Source organism: Gracilinanus agilis, chromosome 6, assembly GCF_016433145.1.
Source record: "Gracilinanus agilis isolate LMUSP501 chromosome 6, AgileGrace, whole genome shotgun sequence".
In the NCBI taxonomy this organism is placed as follows: Eukaryota; Metazoa; Chordata; class Mammalia; order Didelphimorphia; family Didelphidae; genus Gracilinanus; species Gracilinanus agilis.
The window spans coordinates 163,920,412-163,939,659 of NC_058135.1; the positions used below are offsets into that span (position 1 = coordinate 163,920,412).

General features: G+C 44.0%; 1 protein-coding gene across 1 annotated transcript in view; it reads right to left on the reverse strand.

Moving 5' to 3' along the window:
- PDGFRA (platelet derived growth factor receptor alpha) overlaps positions 1–17,741 on the reverse strand; it is a 51,038-nt gene extending 33,297 nt beyond the window's left edge. The window contains exons 1-3 of the mRNA XM_044681729.1: positions 17,577–17,741; positions 4,122–4,182; positions 2,120–2,437 (exon numbers count right to left, since the gene is read on the reverse strand). Of these exons, the coding sequence (XP_044537664.1) occupies positions 2,120–2,437; positions 4,122–4,170 (367 nt within the window). The 5' untranslated portion in view covers positions 4,171–4,182; positions 17,577–17,741. The remainder of the gene's footprint in view (positions 1–2,119; positions 2,438–4,121; positions 4,183–17,576) is intronic.
- Positions 17,742–19,248: the final 1,507 nt, after the last annotated feature.

The following is a 19,248-nucleotide window of genomic DNA, read 5'->3' on the forward strand; positions in this document are numbered from 1 at the left end:
AAATGGGTTGGAATGCTGACAATCATTTTTTAGCTGCAGGAACATGGGCTAGTTACTTAACTGTTCTTTGCTGAAGTTTCCTCATCTTTAAAAAAGGCACAAGAAAGCATGGATTACACGTTTCCAGGAAATTGTTGTGAAGTAGGTGCTTTAACTATTCAAAAGATTCATATTTAAAAATGGAATTTGGTTTCTTGTTTTGGCTCTACCACCAAAATGCTGTATGTCCTTGGATGCTTCTCTGATTGTCTCTTGGATAAAAGGAGGGAGTAGCACTAGATAATCTGAGATTCCTTTCAGCTCTCAATTATTAGGATGGGAATACATCTAAGACTCCCTAAGAAGAACAGTTAAAACTGCCTTTGAACCCTACAATCTGAACAGGAATAAAAGCATAATAATAAAAATCTGTTTTGTTTTGAGACTCCAGTTGCCTGTGGCCAGGTCTATGGAAATGAGTACAAATAGTTTATTTTTTAAGTAAAATTTCAAGTGGTAAATAGGATTTGTAATAACAATCAGACCAACATTTAATAAGGTCAAGGCTAGTCGACCACCGACTGGCTAACGTTGTACAGTTTCAATGAGTATTTCCTTTTCTAAAGAAAACCATCCACTTAATTTAATCTAACATGGTCACAGCTAGAAATTTTGGACCTTGGAGCAAAAATGCCAGAAAGGGCTTGCCTGCCCTTTATTAATCACAAAACAAAACAGATCTCTTGCTCTCTGTGTCAAGAAGGGTCTTCTTGGGTGGCATTTATGCCTGAGGAGAGAAAAGGAAGATTTTTGATGTTCTCATGCAGACAAAAAACAAATTAACTCTTAATAAACTGATATGCCGAATAAGCCATCTTCAGTGAGGGGAGCCTCCCCAGATCTTGAGAATGTTTAGCTAAAGTGAGCAACGCATATGAACACAGCGCTTTACACAGATAGACTTAGGAGTTGATAAGAAAACTCGAAATATCCCTGGCTCAATGAGAATTGTGAAATTACTAGCAGCCTCCTACCAAGGGTGTCCCTATCCTGTGACTTCGAGATTGGTCTCTTAGGGCCCTTCAGCCTCTAGCCACCAAGTAAGATGGGCACTGCCTGCTTTAGTGTCCTTTCACTTGGGTTGAAATGCTTAAGCTTTAATGGTTGGGGCTTTATGATATTTGTTCTTTAAGCAAAGTATCTTAATCATGCTCCCCTGCCCCCACAGAGTCCCCTTTCCACCACCACCACCACCCCCGCATGACATTGGCATTATATTTCCCTAAAGATGTGATATTTTATAATAGTACTTTATGTTTCTAAGAAATATAGCAAAAGCACTTTCACACCTATTACTTGATTCTTACCCTGTGAGGTAGCTAAGTATCATCCCCATTTTACAGATAAAGCAGCTAAGGCTATGCTACTCAGTGACTTCCCCAAGGTAACACTGTTCCTAGATGCTTGAACCAGGAGTGCTTCAGTTCCTAAATCTTGAACCCAGGTCTGCTTTCTGATTCCAAATCCAGTGATCTTTCCACCATACCACACTGCCTCTTTTTTCAAGCTGTGCAAGTTAAAAATAACAACATACTTTAGTATCCATGATGCACCTACTGGGAAGGAAACATTCAGTTCTATTCTATTCCCATAGAGATTCTGTGAAATCGATGTTACATGAAATGAGGGCCCATCTCTATCACCACTGCTATCTTTCAGTTCCAAATAGGTTATGGAGGAATGGAGACTGGAACAAGACTGAACAGAAATGGCAAGTGTGGAGAAGGAAGTGGTCTAAATGTACTTAAGCTCTCTTCTACAACTGAGTCAATGAATAGGATTCTGCTTCCTCTTAATCCTTGATTTCACAACTATAAAAAAATAATGATGATGATGATAATCTTTTCTTTTCAACAGCCTATTTTTTGGTCTCAAATCCTGAATGTGTTCTGTGTATTAAGTCTGGAGAATACTGTGGGAACAAAGATGTAGGAAAGGTTATATTCCAAGTCCTGATTTCTTCTTTGAGTGTTAATGGGTTCCCCTAAATCAACGTGCTTCCTGTAATTCAACTTTAATCAGCATATGAGACAGGGAAGTGAAAAAAACTGCTTGAATTCAAGGCCCTCCTGGCACTCACCTGGCACATAGATGTAGATATCTCTGCCTTCGATCTCCGTCTCCTCTGTCTGAGTATGGTTGTAATAACAAGTATACAGCCCTGTGTGGACAGCTGAGGCATTGACCACTTCCAGGACCGTCACAAAAAGGCCACTGTTGTTCTCCTCATTTCTGACTTCTATTTTGTGGTCCTCTTCATCCTGCATGGGGTACTGCCAGCTCACTTCACTGTCCCCAGAGCATCTTAGGGTAAAAGATGAATGCAGCTGCACAACCTTTTCATCCTCATTCGGAAAGACAGTGGGTAATGGAAGCTGGCAAAATGCGAGCCACGGCCCTGTGAAAGGAAGCCCTTTCTGAATGGGATGCTTCAAGAAAGGACAGTCTCACTGAGGGAGACTGTGGGAAGCAAAAGGAGCAGCTTATCCCGACAGGGACCCCTTCTATGTAAAGTTCGTTAGCATGGAACCCTACACAAGATCTAACTATAGCAGTCGCAGCATCTGCAAGAAGGGCTCATTAAAATGTCTCTGAGATTCCCTTCCCTCCAATTCCCATGAACCTTCCCAAATCCAAATCCCCTCTAAATTATATATAGATGTGCATAAATTAAACATTAATATTTGATTCTGAGCTCTGTGTTATGCTACGGAATGACCAACAAATAATAGGACCGAACATTCATGGGCTCATTATGATGGAATTCTGTAAAGAGAATCCCAGGGTCACATGGGATGAGAATTGGACCTGATGGACACCAACTGAACAAGCTTCATTTGTGTTTGCAAATTACACACATTATACTTGTTACAACTAATTTTGGCAAGCCTGCTCCATTCCAATTAATGCAAGAAAATAAAGCGGGGTGATAGGTCCGTCAATTGTGTGGTTCAACAATTAGTCCAAAGGGGAGGCCAAAACACCTGGATTCTCTTCCCAAATCCAATTCTCTGCCTGACTTTCAGGTTCTATTCTTCTAACTACAGAACTGACATAAAAAGCGACATTTTTAAAACATGAATTGGCTCTGTCCTTCTCCTGGAAGTCTACAGATGGAATTACACCCAAATGAAGGATTTGGTGAGTGCTATAAGAGGCAAGAGCATGTTTCCAGGCTGCTCAAAATTCATGCAAACACAGCTGATGAGGTGCAATGAACTGGAACTACTAAATCTTTTCCTCCTACTCAACTCTACCTTAGGGACAAAGCCTACCACACCATCCACCAGAGGAAAATTAGGGGCTTTAATTCTTTCAGACTACAGGGGAGATGGAATGTTCCAGTGCTGTAGACCAAACATCTGGGTGATAGACAAAAAAAAATGTATGTCAATTATTCAGACATTTAACCTAAAATTCATTCTTCTGCAAGTGTGATCCCCACCAAGTACCTCTTTACTTTCCTTGCCCAGCTTGTCATGTCATTAAGGTACTGATGAGAGTATGTCTTGGGGATTTTGAAGCTGTTTTAAGTCTTCCTTTTACAAAGTTAAGCCAAAGACAATGATGATGATGATAAAGATTTGAAGATGTGATTTTTTTTCATTGTTTTATCTCCCTTGGATATCCTAGTATCTATCTGAACTGCCTTCAATAAAGACTCTGGATCCCAAGGAGGAGAGAAATAAGACAAACTAGCCCATTATTGTCATTAGAACTTAAAATGTTCCAGTTATATGTACACATTAAAATTGCATTTTGGTAGCCCTCTTTGAAGTGGAAACTAGAAGATACATTGATGCCATAACAGCCAAAGTGTTTTGTGAATTGAATATCAGAAATAATTTTCTAGAAAATTCAGGAAGGAATAAGCTAATATGGAAAGAGGAGAGGAGGCCGAAAGCCTAAGTAATACAATCTCCTGTTCATATTTTCCTAGGCTCCTTGGATTAACATTTAATTCCACACCTTTTTTCTTTGCCTAGATAAATAACAAGATGAATATATCTGAAAAGCACCGATCTCAGTCAAGACTCACAACTAACTAAAGCACTAATACAAGGCAAAATAGGCATCCTTACCTGTAAGAAGACATCCCAGGACCAGGATTGCCCATGGGGAGGTACCCATAGTTGCGGAAAACTGAAACGGCAAAAGGTGAAGCAAAAATGGAGTTAGTTCTTAGATTCCAGTGTGATGTCCAAAAACTTTCAGTTCAGTGGTTTTCCCCCTAATTCTTGTAGCTGGAAGCACACTATAACTCCGACAAAACCAGGCTAAAAAATGAAGGAGGAACCAGGAAGAATTCAGGAGATTCTTTCCCATTCCACCATTTCCTTTGCCCTAGAAAAGAGCTTTTTTTACTATTTGCTCAGGCTGGAAGTGAGAACTGAATGGAATAGGTCTGAGCTGAACATAATTAAAGCTAAAGCTTAAGTCCTATGTAAAAAACTGCAGAATTGGGAAGTCTGTTTATTCTCTAGTTTTAACAGATTTCAATAGCACAACCTAACCCTATTTCACAATAGTGCAGGTAACATCATTTCTACTTTGCCCATGAAAAAACTGAGTCTCAAGAAGATTGAATGGCTTGCCTGGGATGCTCCCACTGACTACAGGTCCTGGGCTCATTCTTCTATACCATGCTGGCTCCCAACAAATTTATTACAGTCTTGATATTATTGCTGTTATTAGAATCTTAATGACTAATTAAAATGACTTGGTCTCCCCAAATATTTAAAATGAAATACTCTTCTGATTTTCCAATTTTTGTCTCTGGCAATTGAGCATAATTTTTAATTTGCTCATTCAATGTAATATTTTCTATTAGGTGCTCAGTTTCTTGGCCATTCTAAATTCTTCTTAAAAGGGCAAAATGAAGCAAGTGGAGCTAGAAAAACAATATATGGGGGCACTTAGAAGTCAGAATGGACAGAGTGCTAGACCTGGAGTCAGGAGGACCTGGGTTCAAATGTGATCTCAAACACTTCTTGGCTGTGTGACTGTGGGCAAGTCACTTAAGATTAGTCTTAGCCCTTTAGTCATAGAATTGATACTATGACAGAAAGTAAGAAATTTTTAAAAATCAAACAAAAAACCCAAAGCCGATATATATACAATATATCCAGTGACAGGAAATGGATCAGGACAAAGTCACTAAAATAAAAGTTTGTGAAATTCTAAGATCTGTGGTCCCAAACAGCTGTGCGAGGCCATCATCTCCCTTCGTCTCCTTTGCAGGGTTTGGGATCCATGAGGTTATATAATAATGTCAACTCTTTTCAATCTGCTGATTCATTTTAATGATTTTTTTTCTCTTCCCTCTTCTTTTAAAAAACATGTTTGTTATAAGGCATTGCTCTCTGGGAAAGGGCACAAGGGTTATCAAAAGAAAAAGCTAGGAGAAGTAAAAATAGTACTTATTTTATTTTTTAAAAAACTGGGGTGGTTGGGTGGCACAGTGAATAGAATACCAGAGTCAGAAATACTATAGTTTAAATCTGGCCTCAGACACTTTCTAACTGTGTGACCCTGGGCAAATCACTTAATCCAGTTGGCCTCAGTTTCCTAATCTAGAAAACGAGCTGGAAAAGAAAATAGCAAACCAGTACAGAATCTTTGCCAAGAAATGTGGACAAGATTGAAATGACTGAACAACAAAATTAAATAAAACCAAATTCTCTGGCACCATAACAGGAAGGCAAATGTAGTTGATTCTTCTACACTTCCCATTTTTCCCCCATTTTAATCCAAATAAATATGAATTTTTTTTTAGCTCAAAGGTGGCTATAGAAACATTCAGATGTTTTAAATTCACAAAGAATCTCCCTTGACATACCACAAAGAGCATTAACAGCAACCAATTTAATGTAATAATCTTTTAGTAAGTACCTGCTAGGTGCAGAGCACTCATTGGGCTTTGGGCTGGTTGGGAGACAAAGGGTATAAACAAGTCATTGCCCTGCTTTCCTGGAGTCCACAATCCACAAGAAAGATCAAACCCACCCAAATTATTCAAATGAAAACAATGCAAAATTAAAGTGCAGATTTCATTTGTGTTTTAACTTTGCATTGTTTTCATTTGAATCTTGCTAAATCTTAAAGATTAATTAAAATTTCAGCAAGTAGAAATGGTGGGGAAGACCTTCTGGTCCTCAGAAACAATTCCAGGAAAGACAATGAGGCAAAAATATATCGAACAGTGCCAGGAAAGACAATGACGAAAGAATCTATCAAACATGTAAGTGAGATGGCATGTACTACAATTTGACTGAAAGAGAATGCAGGGTGTTCCCCAAACCGTCAAACTATGAAAGTACCCAAACTGCCCTAAACCAAAAATTTTGGGATACTCTGTATCTAGGGGTAAATGCAGATCATAAAGGCCTTGAATGCCAAGGGAAGTGACCAAAGGATTCTGAGCAGAAGTGATCTGATCTGAGTTGTGTCTGAATAAATTTAATCTGGCAGAAGTGGGATGTGAGATGTGGGGGAAGAGGGGAAGACTGAAAAACACGATATAACAATCTCCATTTTTGCTGCTTATAGCTTTCCAAATCTCCAAATTTCTGGATTAAATTTTTCCATGTTTGTTGTCATCAATTATGTCCAAAAGTGCAACGTAGGCCTTCTTGATATACTTTAAAGAAGAAATTCTTTAAAGACTCTAAATTTGCTCTCAAGAGTATCATTTAATAAGGGGCTCTATTCTTTACTAACACTGGAAAAGTTTCCTTGGAATTAACTGAAGGTTTTGCTGCCAGTGTCCAAATTTGTTGAAAATTTCACAAACACATAAATCAGGAAAGCTGGAGCCACTAAGTACTCCTTAAAGACTCCTGTGACACAAAATGTTCTCACATGTTCCAGGTACATTTGGGGCCTCCGAGTAGAACTTAAAGCACATTCAGTCAATATTTAGCCAGGAATCCTACATTCTGAGTCCTGTAAACAATGAATGAATACCACTGTATGCTACAGGAAGGCAGCAGGGCAGAACAGTTTCCATCCCAAAGCAGAAGGCAGAAAAAGATGGAGGAAAAGGAGAAGGGGAAGCCTAGGTAACAGAAGAGGGGGAGAGAGAAACAAGAAACATCTGAATAGGTAGTAAAGATTGGTCAAGTGGTCCTGTCAGTCACTGTAGCCTCCCTATCCCTATTCTTAGAAACTCAATGAAAATCTCTATTCCTTCTTTTTTCCTTAATTTTGTTATCCTTCCCCTCTCCATTTCACTGCCCCTCTCCACAACACACAATTCAAATTCTTAATTCTTCATACAAAAACAATTAGGAAAGCAATTAGACCTTCAAGAACTAAAGTTCTGATAAAAAGGGAAATCTATTGGTACTGATGTTGTTATGGCAGGTTGGTACTCTAGGGTTACATGGAGCCCAGTATGTAAAGGACTTTGGACAGGATACACTTTTCTGAATCCTAGTATCACTGATTTAGAGATGGAAGGGCTCTTGGAGAACAACAACTCCAACTGCTTATTACAGATGAGGAAACTCAGCCCTAGAGAGATGAGATTATCTATCCAATGGATGTGGATTAAAGCATACTATCTTTCACATGAGTGTATTTATGGCTTTATTTTGGGGTTTTGAGTACATTTGTACAATGCTAAAAACTATATATTTGATCCTCTCAAACCCATCTAGTCAGGGCTGGCTTCACTATTTGCATTTTACAAATATATTAAGAGATATTTTAAGGCTTTGCCTAAAGTTCTTCAGCAAACTATTGGGAGTGCTGGCCTAAGAAATCAGATCTGATTTTTAGTCCAGGGTGCTTTCCACTGGGGAAGAAAGTAAGAGCAAGAGAAATGGGGAGGAGGGGGGCACAACTGGCTGGCTCAGTGGATTGAGAGTCAGGACTAGAGCCTAGAGATTGTAGGTTCAAATTTGGCCTCAGATGCTTCCTAACTGTGTGACCCTGGGCAAGTCACTTAACTCTTATTGCTTATCCCTTACGACTTTTTTGCCTTGGAACCAATACACAGTATTGATTCTAAGATGGAAGGTAAGGGTTTTTAGAAGAGAGAGAGAGGAAGAGAGAGAGAGAGAGAGAGAGAGAGAAAGAGAGAGAGAGAGAGAGAGAGAGAGAGAGAGAGAGAAAGAGAAATGAGAAATGGGGGGGGGGCTCTTACAATGATGACCAATATGGAAGTGTTTCACATGGTAATAAAAATAAAATTTAAAAATAAAATAAAATGAGGGTGTTGGACTAGGAAAAAAAAAGTTATTTGTCCAAGGTCAAACAAGGAGTAAATGACGGGTAGAATTTGAACCTGGTCTCTGGCTCCAATACCACACACTGTCCTCATGGTGTCGTCTATTGCTTATTTTTCATACAAGCTTGGCAAATTGATTGAACTCAATCCAATTCAGCATTTAGTTAAAGGTTATAAAGCACTGGCCTTTGTGGGTAGGTGGGAGGGAGGGGCCACTCTTTGCAAAGTGAGGATGGAGGATAACTGTATCAGGGCTCCCAGTTTAGAGCCTCTTCTAAATACAGTATCTAAATAGGTATCTTCTGCCTAGCTAAGAAGGTACAGACTAGAGCAACAGTAATGTCTATATTGTGGTCTAATCAGATTGTTCAAAACAATTCAGAAATACTACATGGACCCCCAGAGTGCTCAGTAGATTATGGACTGTTTTTTTCTACTGATTTAACTGTTTTGATTGGGGGTCGGGGGAGAGTATATCAAGCAGATAGTAGCTTTAATGCCATCTCTGCTGGTGCCTGATTTTTTTTTTTTCATTATAGCCACTGAGTTGCAGAAGCCAGATTTCTAACTGGCTGATTTCCATCAGGAAAAATGTGTTTCTGTTTGTGTTGGGGCCGAGGGGCTGGATGGGGTAGAGCAGTTTATAGGGGAGAGCAGTCCCCTGGTATAAAATACTAGGGTCCTCCCGTTTATTCTGAGCCAAAAATGCATGAATGATAATCTGAATGTCTCAGATATGCCCCACACTATTTCCTAATGTAAATTGTGGAGCTCTTTCTCTCTACCCCTCACAACAGGGGGAGAAAACACAATACAGTCACACAGTGTTAGCTGGCTGGCAATGCACTGGGATGCTGACAATTCTGTGTGCAATGGGGCTTCCACACTGTGGCCAGCACAGCATGCCAGCCAAGCTGAGCCTGGCTAGTCTTATTTACTACAATTAGCAGTAATGGCCTATGTGTTTATGTATCAACCTCCCACTGATAATAGACTTAGGGAACTTCAAAGAGGTCCTCCAGAGTCAGCCTCCTTTCTTGGTTTTACCACATTTTGATCCTGTATTTCTTTAGATAGACTTACTCACTATACATCTTTAAAGCATTCCCAGGCTTAAAGCAGTGACTGATTGCTCATGGGCCCCTGCTCTGCAGATAATTTTACCCTTTCCAGACTGCCAGATTTCCTTCTGCTTTTTTCAGATAGAGAAATTCGGATGCCCCAAGTATACTATTCAAAAACATTGAAAATGACATGAGGAAACAGACCTCATTGAAAAGAGTTATTGCTGTGAATACTGAACATCAACATATGTTTACTTAAAACTTGTATCCCCAAAAGAATTGGTAGCCCTCAAAAATCTAAGTCTATTATAAGTATAAGCATCTTGCATTCACCGACATATGCCTCAAAGGTACACGCTGCTAGCTTTCCCCAAGGCTAATGAAGACCAGTAATTGAGACCTTGAAAACGTGTACCAGTTGATAATAGAAATCTCTAGGGAGTCATGAATCTTCCTGTTCTGTACTTTCTGAGATGAGGATACGACACTGTATGCAGATTATTTTAAAAATTTGTCTTATATCTTTATAAATTTTTCTACCACATCACTCACTCAAAAAGAAGATTCATAAAATATAAACAACTAGGATAATTAGATGGCTCAGTGGATAAAGAGCCAGGCCTGGAGATGAGGGGTATAAGTCTGGCCTCAGGTACTTCCTAGCTCTGTGACCCTGGACAAGTCATTTAACTCCAACTACCTAGCCCTTTCCACTCTTCTGCCTTGGATCTAATACTCATTGTTAATTTTTAAGAAGGCTGAGTTGTTGTTGTTTTTTTAATACAGGTAATTGTAAAGGCAGAAAAAAATGCTATTAAGTAGTTTAGGACAGTGATGGGCAAACTACAGCCAGAGGGCCAGATGTGGCCCCCTGAAATGTTCTGGCTGGCTGGGGACATTATTCCTAATCTGACGAATACAACGAATAGGATACGATATAATGAAACTTCCAAAGAGTTGCCTTAGAAACAGACTGACAGATGAGCATTTCCTTTCCTTTGAACCCCTCTTTAAAAAGTTTGCCCATCACTGGTTTAGGATGTAAAATTGTGTCACAGAAATCAGGATAGCATCAGAATTTTGTTTTAAAATCTTTATGATTTCTCTAGTGTCAACCAAATGCTGGGCTCCAGGTAAGATATGGTATAGACAAGCCACAGGATTCCTTTCTTGAGATGCTCATACCACAAGTTGGAGACAAAGAAGCAACTCAACATCTGGGAAGAGAGTTAGACCTCTGTAATCATTTAACCTACCAAGGCTTTGTGCCCTCCCCCCATTTCTCTCAGTCTTACTTTCTTCCCCAGTGGAAAGCACCCTGGTCTAGAAATCAGAAGAACTGATCTCTTAGCCCAAGAGCTCTCCCAGTAGTTTGCTTAAAACATCTCTTAATATATTTGAAAAATGCAAATAATGAAACCAGCCCTGCCTCGGTTGGTTGGGGGTGGGAGGGTGGGGTAATTGAATGTAGAGTTTTCAGCACTGTACAGATGTAAGGGATCATAAATATTGCAATTGTACTCTCGACCTGAAGTGGTCAATAAAAGAACAATAACTAAGAGGAGCCCTTCACAGCCCCATCAAGAGAGCACAGACAGGGAAACAAATGTGCTTAGCACTTCACTGCCATTAAGTTCTCTGACCTGTCAAGGAAGCCAATCATCTCTGCCAAACACAAACAAACAAAACCTCAGCAAAAATCCACCTAAAAGCACCGCAAAAATCTCAAACCACAAAAAAGCAATTAAGAAAAATCGCTCATTTTAAGGGAAAATAGAGGCCTGCTTTGCATAATACCAGAAAAGGTAACTTCAAATAAATAACTAATGCAACAGCAAGAATGCAGGGGCTGAGGAATATTGACTTTTCCCTCCGACCACCACTACAGACAAGAGCCATTAAACTGCGAGTGAAACTATGGCTTTTTAAACAAAGATTTCCCCAAGAACCAGATTCCCAAAGGTTCCTCTAATTTCAGCTCCCCTGAGCTAATTCCAAAGGCAAAAATTAATGGGGTTTATCCTGTTTTGTTGTTTTTTCAATCCAAGTGTTCTGCTCGATCTAAAACAACTTCAGACTAGGCACCCAGAGCCTAAATCCAGGTTAGCTGCTGTTCCTCTGATCTTCCAATCCTCCCCAAGCCTTTAACTTTCCTGGGGCAGAGCTTGCAGGCTTTCATTTTGTTTTGTTTTGCTCTCGAAGAGCTCCGGTTATACATTCCAGTGATGGGTAGGGGTGGGGTGGGTCCTGTATTTTTATGCTGAAACATTTTTTGGAAATTTCTCCACTGTCACTCCAAACAGTTCAGCCTAAGAGACTAGAATATTTCCTTTGGACTGAATCAACTCTGGACCCTAACAGAAAAGTTGGTTATTAGCAATTTAGAGAAATAACTAGCCCCTGCGGTCACCATATAACAAACAGAGGAAACGTAATGCCTTTGTTTTCCCCTCTGACCAAGTAAAATTAAATGCTCATCGTTCATTACTCAGGGTCAAATTGTTTTCTAAACTGGTCATTCCCTCCCCCCCAACCCTTTAACGGTTCGCCCGCTGTTCGTGCAAATAACCACCTGATGGCAGCATTGAATCACGAATGTGTGCTGCAGACGGTAGGGTGCATCTTCAGGTAGGCAAAAGCAATGTTAACGAAGGTGGTTTTCCCCCAGAACCCCAATTCGCCTCTTTTCCCTGATTTAGCTTCGAAAAGAAACTTCAAGTCAAATCTCCAGGTAAGGATTGGAGTATGGGGCGAGGCAGCTGATTCCAAAGAATCTGCCTTAATCCTCAAAAAAAGATCCCGGTAAAATTCTTAATGGAATGCTGCTACTCCCCTGGACTGCCTGGTGGCACCGGACTTCCTGGCGACTCGATAAATCTTCTCTTGGGCCGTCATCAGTAGAAGGCTCAAGAAGAGGCAAGCATTCTTAGACAGAGAGCAAATCACTTCTAAGCTTTCCTCCTAGTGGGTGCCTTCCTTCATTGGAAACCAGGGACTGGGCTCCCCGTCCCTCCCACCCCAACCGCTTCCTCGTCCGAAGTGCAAAAAAAAAGGGTTTCCCATTCGCCCGTCCACGCGCCCCACACGTCCAACAGTAAAAATCCAACCATCTGAGGTTTGCGTAGGAGTCTTTTCCCGCTGGTCAGATTCTACACATCTTCAGCAGCTTAAAAGAGCAAAGGAAGGTGAACATTTGCCTTTTTCCACTCTCAAGGGAGAGCCAGCAAGGGACCGAGATTGGGAAAGTCTGGGAGTTGGGGATTTGTTGTTGTTGCAACAACTGAAAGACGCCGCTTCCCCTGGAGTCCAGGAGTTACCCAATCTGGTTCACACACCATTGTAAACCGTAATAAAACTACGCAGCGGGAGACGGGACAGGCCGCCCGGGCCGGCTCCAAAAACCGCTGGCTGATTGGAAACGACTGTTCCCGTTGCACAATAATGTAAGATCGTAAAAAAGGACCAGACTGATGGAAAAGGGAAGGAGAACTGGAAGGAATTTGAAAATAATATTGGAAAAGGCGGGGATGGTGGTCGTGAGCTTCAAAAAAACCCTTTTCATTCCCCAGGTTGCACCGAGACTCCCCTCCTTCTCCTTCCCCTCTCCAAGTAACTCCAACACGGCCTCTGCACTCCCTCATTCCCCCCATCCTGGAGCTCCCTGGAATGCTTTTCTGTGCGCGGCCCACCCCAACCCCCGTTGCATTCACTCCATGCCAGCTCTAACCAGTACACCTGGCCACAGTGACCGAATTTTATATCTCAATGAAGGCGAGAGGTGGAGAAACCCCAGTTCTTACTTTTATTCCATCCAGTCCATTCCACCAAGAGCGGAATCCAAGCGCCTCAATACCAGAATCTAGGAATAGTGGGGCTGCCTCTTCTCGAAGGTAACGGACACTCACTGGACCGCCCGCTAGAGGGCAACGCAGTACCACGAACCCTACCCCAGGATAACTCGTTCTCCAGTCCTCGACAGCGTAGAAAGACTGGACAAGAAAGCCACAGACTGCCCTTCCCAAGAGAAATAACACGCTGGCACCGTCCAGCCGCGCCGCCGCGCCACATCACCCAGGCACCAGCCACAGCACTATCCTCCCACCCCGCCGGCCTCCATCTCCAGAACATTTCTTCTAACTGCCCCCCTCCCACCCCTGCCTCCTTGGAAGCCCCCCTCCCCTCTGCACCGCCCTCTTGCCTCCTGCGGTTGGGCTCAATTACGCTGGCTCCACAGTCACCCCCACACAGCCCCCAGGCCACCGCCTGCACTGCAAGTCCGAGGGCTGCTCCGAGCCGTCTCAGCACTTCTGCTGCCGCGCCTTAGGCAGGATGTGTGCAGTTTGCATTGTTTTCTGCTGAGACCTAAGAGAAAGGAGATTGGACGGCGGAGGGGGGCGGTCGAGTTTAGGGTTACAGCTTTGTACACAAGCGCCTCCTGTAGACCTTAAAGTAATAGGAATGGGGGGGGGAGGCTAGGGGGACTAGAAGAGAAATACTGTTTGAGATCCCAGAGGACCGCCGAGCCAAGAAATAGGCAAAACTGACCGCTCCACGAAGGGCTGGGGGTTTCTCGGATTGCCACCCCTCTAAGTATCCTACATCTATCCATCCACTCAGCATTTATTAAGCTTCTTCTATATGCATTCTATCCTTTCTCTCCAGACTTGGCCACTCTCCTCTCCCAAAGCAACTCCTGGAGAGAAGGGACTGTTATTGTTTGCGTTTCTTTGTTTTCCCAGTCCAGGGCCTGGCACACAGTAGGCTCTTAACGTTAGCTGCCTGGTTAAACATCCCTTCAAAGCTGATATTTTCGTGTTCCGTGCCTCCTCCAAAAGGTGAAAAGATAGTCCAGGGTGTCTTAGCCCCCAGGGCACTAGGTTTGTATGGAGAGAATGGGAAGCGTTTAACATTCACACCTTAAGCTCTCCATCCCAACCAGCAGTGTCATAGCTTAACTTGAGACAAAAGCGGAGATTCAATCAAACTTATTCACCAGTCGATTCTAAGGCAATGTAGCAAAGGGCAGAATCAGCTTGAGGAGTTTACGGAGTAAGATTCAAGCAAGTTCAAGAAGAACCAAGACGCATCCGAAGATGCACTCCCCCCGCGGGTGGGAGAGGGAGAAAGGAAAGACAGAGGCTCCCTGACTGTGCCTGCCTTAGATGCTGGCCTCGTCAACAGGATAAAATACTCCCACAGATGCTGCCTCCTGGGCTACAGCCAGACTAGAGCCAATCTCACCCTGGGTTGCTAAATTTTCTTTCCACAAAGCTCGTGATTTCCCCTTTACAAATAGTACGGAAAGGAGGGTTCTTCTCACTCCAGTTGGAAGAGCAGCCAGAAAGGGGACCCAGGGCCCTGGCTCTCGCTCTACTAGCCGATGAGCCCCAGGGGGCGCACTTCTCCACCCCATTCGGCGCCAGTGGCGTTCCCAAACTAGAAACGCTATTCCTTACTCCTCCCTTTCCCTCCCTACCTCGGGTCCCACAGCTGGACGCGCCTCAGCGCTGTTGTGGTTTGGGCATTTGGGGGGGGGGGGCGGGGAGGGGGTCGGAGTGGAGCAGAGTTTTTATCTGCTCATCAAAAAAACTGACTCTTGTCCTTTGAAGGGCAGATGCTCTGACCTGAAGGGCATCAGGCAGTCACACTTTTCGGTCTTATTCCCTTAACTGTTCTCAGTCTCGAATTTAAACTGCATTTTAGAACCAAGAGCCAGCAGGAACCTGAGTCTGGACAGAGAGGCAAAGTGGAGGTTAGGCTGCCCCGATTTTTTAAGCCAATGAGTAAAGAAAAGGAACATTGTGGCTATCTGGAAGACTTCATTTTAATGTGGGTCAGCGAGTGGAGAAGAGAAGAGAAGAGATTGGGGAAATCTAGCCTTTAAGACGTCTGAGTCTAAAGCATGCAGTTCCGGGGGGGGGGGGGGGGATTAAGGCAGCTGATGTTTGTGATCACCCCCGAACCTTCCCCTTCTTCACTCCATCCTCCCCACCTTCCCGTTCTTGGGGGCAGGGAAGAACTTGTGTTGTGCGGCTAATGCCCATGGGCTGCTCTCTCTCCATTTATATACCTTTTATCCCTTTCCACTCTGTCCAAATTGCTGTCCAGTTCTATTCTGGAGTGATTACGGACTCGAAGCGATTCGTCCAAAAAAGTTGAGCAATCCACTGGCTAAAGAGCCAAAAGCCCATTTCCCAGGTCGCCCTGCCGCGAGTTTTTTTCCCAGGGAAACCCATCTCAGTAGTAAGGGCTTCGTTTTCTTCACCCCGGGTATAGTTCTGCCCAAAGGACAGGCGTCTAACCCTTACTCCCACTCCCTTTCGCCCTCCCCTTTTCCCCCTATACTCCAGAATCCAGGTCTGACAAGCCCTCCTTGTTGGTGCTTCGGTGAATTCCCAGATATCCCCATACAGAAGGAATAAGTGACTCGGAAGACGGTTCGAGGCGGTCACGTAGCCCAAAGAGGAGGCTCCAGGAGACCAGAGCTTGACCACCCTAGAAACTTGGTCACCTCAAGTCAAGGCAGCTACAAGCATCAGGATCCTATCCCTTTTCCTCTCTGGGCGCTGCCTGCGAGCCTCCCTGAAGTAACAGCTGAAGCCAATTGTTTCCGACTATAACGCCTGCGCCCGGGCGCTCTGTGGAGAAGTTAATCTCACGTGTAAAAGCCGATTTACATGGGGATAGACGGGCATAAAGGAAACGCCGCGACGAAAGAGGCCAAAAGATGGGCTCTGCGGAGGTTTAGAACAGACGGCGGCGATCGAGAAAAAGGCAAGAAGGGAGGCTAGGCCAGGGACACCCGGGCAGGCACTGCCACGATTCTTAAAAGAGAAGAGACGCGCGCAAGGGCCAAGGCCAGGGGCCCTGATTCAAGGGGTGGGGGGGCCTGTTTAGGTTTTTTAAAAAGTGGCTGGGTGGGCCACAGAGGCCTGCCTCATTGCCCATCTCTTACCTTACGCAAAAAGTTTCTCAGCTCTTAGTCCTCCCCTAAACTCCCCACATGTGTTGCTTGGAGAAATTATCCGGCACTTTTCTGGCTTTTTTCCTACTTTCCTTCCTGTTGCCGTGGTTTGCCAGAGGATCCCAGAGAACGACGATACTCCAGCATAAAATGTTTTTTAAAAATACACTCCCAAAAAGAATAATAATAATGACTCTTGGAAAGGAGCCGGATCGCAGCTCGAAATTCCTCAAATCCTAGGTTTCTGGAATGCGGTGCGACGACGGCTTCTGCTCTCTCTTCCAAATGTGTTTGTCATTAATGCCAGAACTCCTTCCCCCCGCCAGTCAGACAGACAGCCAATGCCGCCGCCTCTTCCAGACCAGATCCATCATCCATCCAACCATTCCTCGGAGGAGGGAGCCCTTTATCACTGCGGAACTGGGAACTTTTTCTTTGACGCCTTAGGAGCCCCTGGCTAACAAGCGACAGAGTGCCCCCCTATACCTCGACCCCCGCCCCAGCCCTACGCGAATTACCCTGGAGCGTCTGGCAGCCGCCGTAGCTCCCCCTGAGTCCGAGTCCTCGTTGCAGTGTGGAGCGCCGTCCAGCAATTACTAACGCACCCCTGGCGCCCGGTCCTCCAACCAGTCCGTATATCCGAGGTCCCAGGTTACCTCCAGCAAAGCCTTTCTCACCCGGGCACACAACTCACTCTTTCCCCCTTCTCACAAAATCTGCCTCCCTTCTCCAACTCTCCCGGAACTACTCTGGACCTCCCTCGACAGAGCGGGCAGCCTACATCCACCAAACCGCCGAGAGGACTTAAAACACTAATTAAAAACATGCCATCTTCCAGGAATGGTCACCAGGAGCAAGGCAAAAATACGATATTCCTTCCAAACCCGCCCCCTCAAAAAAAAAAAAAAAGGCAAAACACCAGATTAAAGCGCCTCGGTGCCTTCTGAAATAATGCCCTCTCCCTACGTCAAAATGAAGATGAAATAATCTCAAATTTTTATGAGAAGGGAAAGGAGGCTAGAAAAACATTTTTTTTAATGGCTCAACAAAAAAAAAATTTTTTTTTCAATCCTCAGGCTTTTTCCTCCCAAGTTATTTTGCTTCCCGACTTGGTCAGGTTTACTTAGGGTAAATTACTCTCTAAAGCAGAAATCAGCTCCAGCATTTTTTCCCATCGCCAAAGTTTGTGAAGTTACCACATTTCTTCCAGCCTCAAAACCTAACTTCCCCTGTAAGGAAAACAAAGTCAAAAATTCAAAAATTTGTCCTCCCTTACCTTCTCTCCTCTATGTTAATCCGCAATGAAAACCATATACAGTAAAAACATATATATGCCTATCTCCTGTATCTTTCCCCCTCTTGTTTCCTCCTCTTCTGTTTCTTTCTCTCCTAGCTGAAACTGAAATGGGCTCAAACCCCGCGTTTTGTAATAGATTCAATGTTAAAGTCTATCCTAAAACTAATCATTTGCTCTAAGTAAATAGCTGTCAGGAATGAAGCCCCCTCCAATCCTCTTCAAAATAAGAGTCTCATTCGCACATTTGGAGTTTGGAGACGCTCTGCCTACAGCTTTGGGTGTTCCCTGTTGCCTTTTACTCAGGCAGGGGGTCCACCTCCAGCCTACAGTCTTTATCAACAACTGGGTGGGGGGAGGGACGAATTGGCCATATGGGTGTAGGGTGTGGGGGGATGCATCTTCATAGTCTTGCACTGCAGGGGAAAAAGTTTCATTAAAATACAAACTGCTCCCAATTTCATGAATGAGCTCTCTGCACACTTAGGGAACTTTACTGCTTTTTTTTTTTTGGGGGGGGTGTAATTTTTTTAAAATGTCATTTTGTGGATACAGTCGGCAGAGTAAACAAATTACATATAAGAATAACATTTCGTGAGGCTAGATTCTAGAAGTGTGGTAAAGTTGGGTCCTTCGTGGGTCGCACTTAATCGCTGTGTTACTTTGACCCTGGGTTTTTAGGACAGCAAGTAGTGTGGCTGCTAATCCTCTAATAGCATCAGGAAAAATGTTTTGGTCCTATCTGTAGCCGATGGCTGGCTGTTTGCTAGTCCAGTGAGATAGGTCTGAAGAGGGGACAGAAGGGATAGAGAGTAGGTGTAGGACTGGAATTTTCTCGACAGACCGACCTTTAGCTTCACGTATCACGTATCATTCTGCGCTTTGTCTTGGAGGGCTATCCGGAGATGGTGGCGCGGGCTTCCACCTTTTAACATGCTAAGGCTGAGACTTAGGCGTGTGGGAGATCATTTTTAAAATGGGCTCTTCCTGCGAGAACAGATCGGAAAGTGGGCATCTTCCTCCGATTTCCCGATTTCCCCACCTCGGAAGCAAGGGGAGAGCCGCAGGCCAGCCTCAACCTTCTCTAGGAAGGGAGCTCCGCACGAGGTTCCTGCAAGAGGAGTTATCCTGCTTCTGGGGACCAGGGGGCGCTGCCGCTCCAGAAAACAAGCCTCTCTCTTCTGGGACAGGAGAGTTTTGTGTGTGCGTGTGTGTGTGTGTGTGTGTGTGTACGCGCGCGCGTACTGGGGGAGGGGAAGGTGTCATAAATGTATTTTGAACAAGGTTGGCACCCCTTCTTTTCAGGCAGTGTTTTCAGGAGATGTCTTATTCAGGAACTCGGTTATCTACCCAACCTCGCTGCCCATTTCTTCTCCCCCAGCCCCAAAGCAGAGAGACTGACTCACTACACGTCGGGTTACTAACGACTCCCTTCCCCCCATCTCCCTGAAGAAATGTAGGGGGGGAGGGGAACAGACTACAGACTCTGGCTTGCACAAAAAAAAAAAAAAATCTGGTGAGGGGGAGGGCTGACGTGCGAAGTTCAGCTTGGCGTGCGAAGCTTAGGGGGTTCGGTGGAGTCATTCAACAGAGAAGAGAGGAGGGGGACCCTTGGGCTGAGCCTGAGGAATCCCTGCTGCCTCGAGTCCTTTCT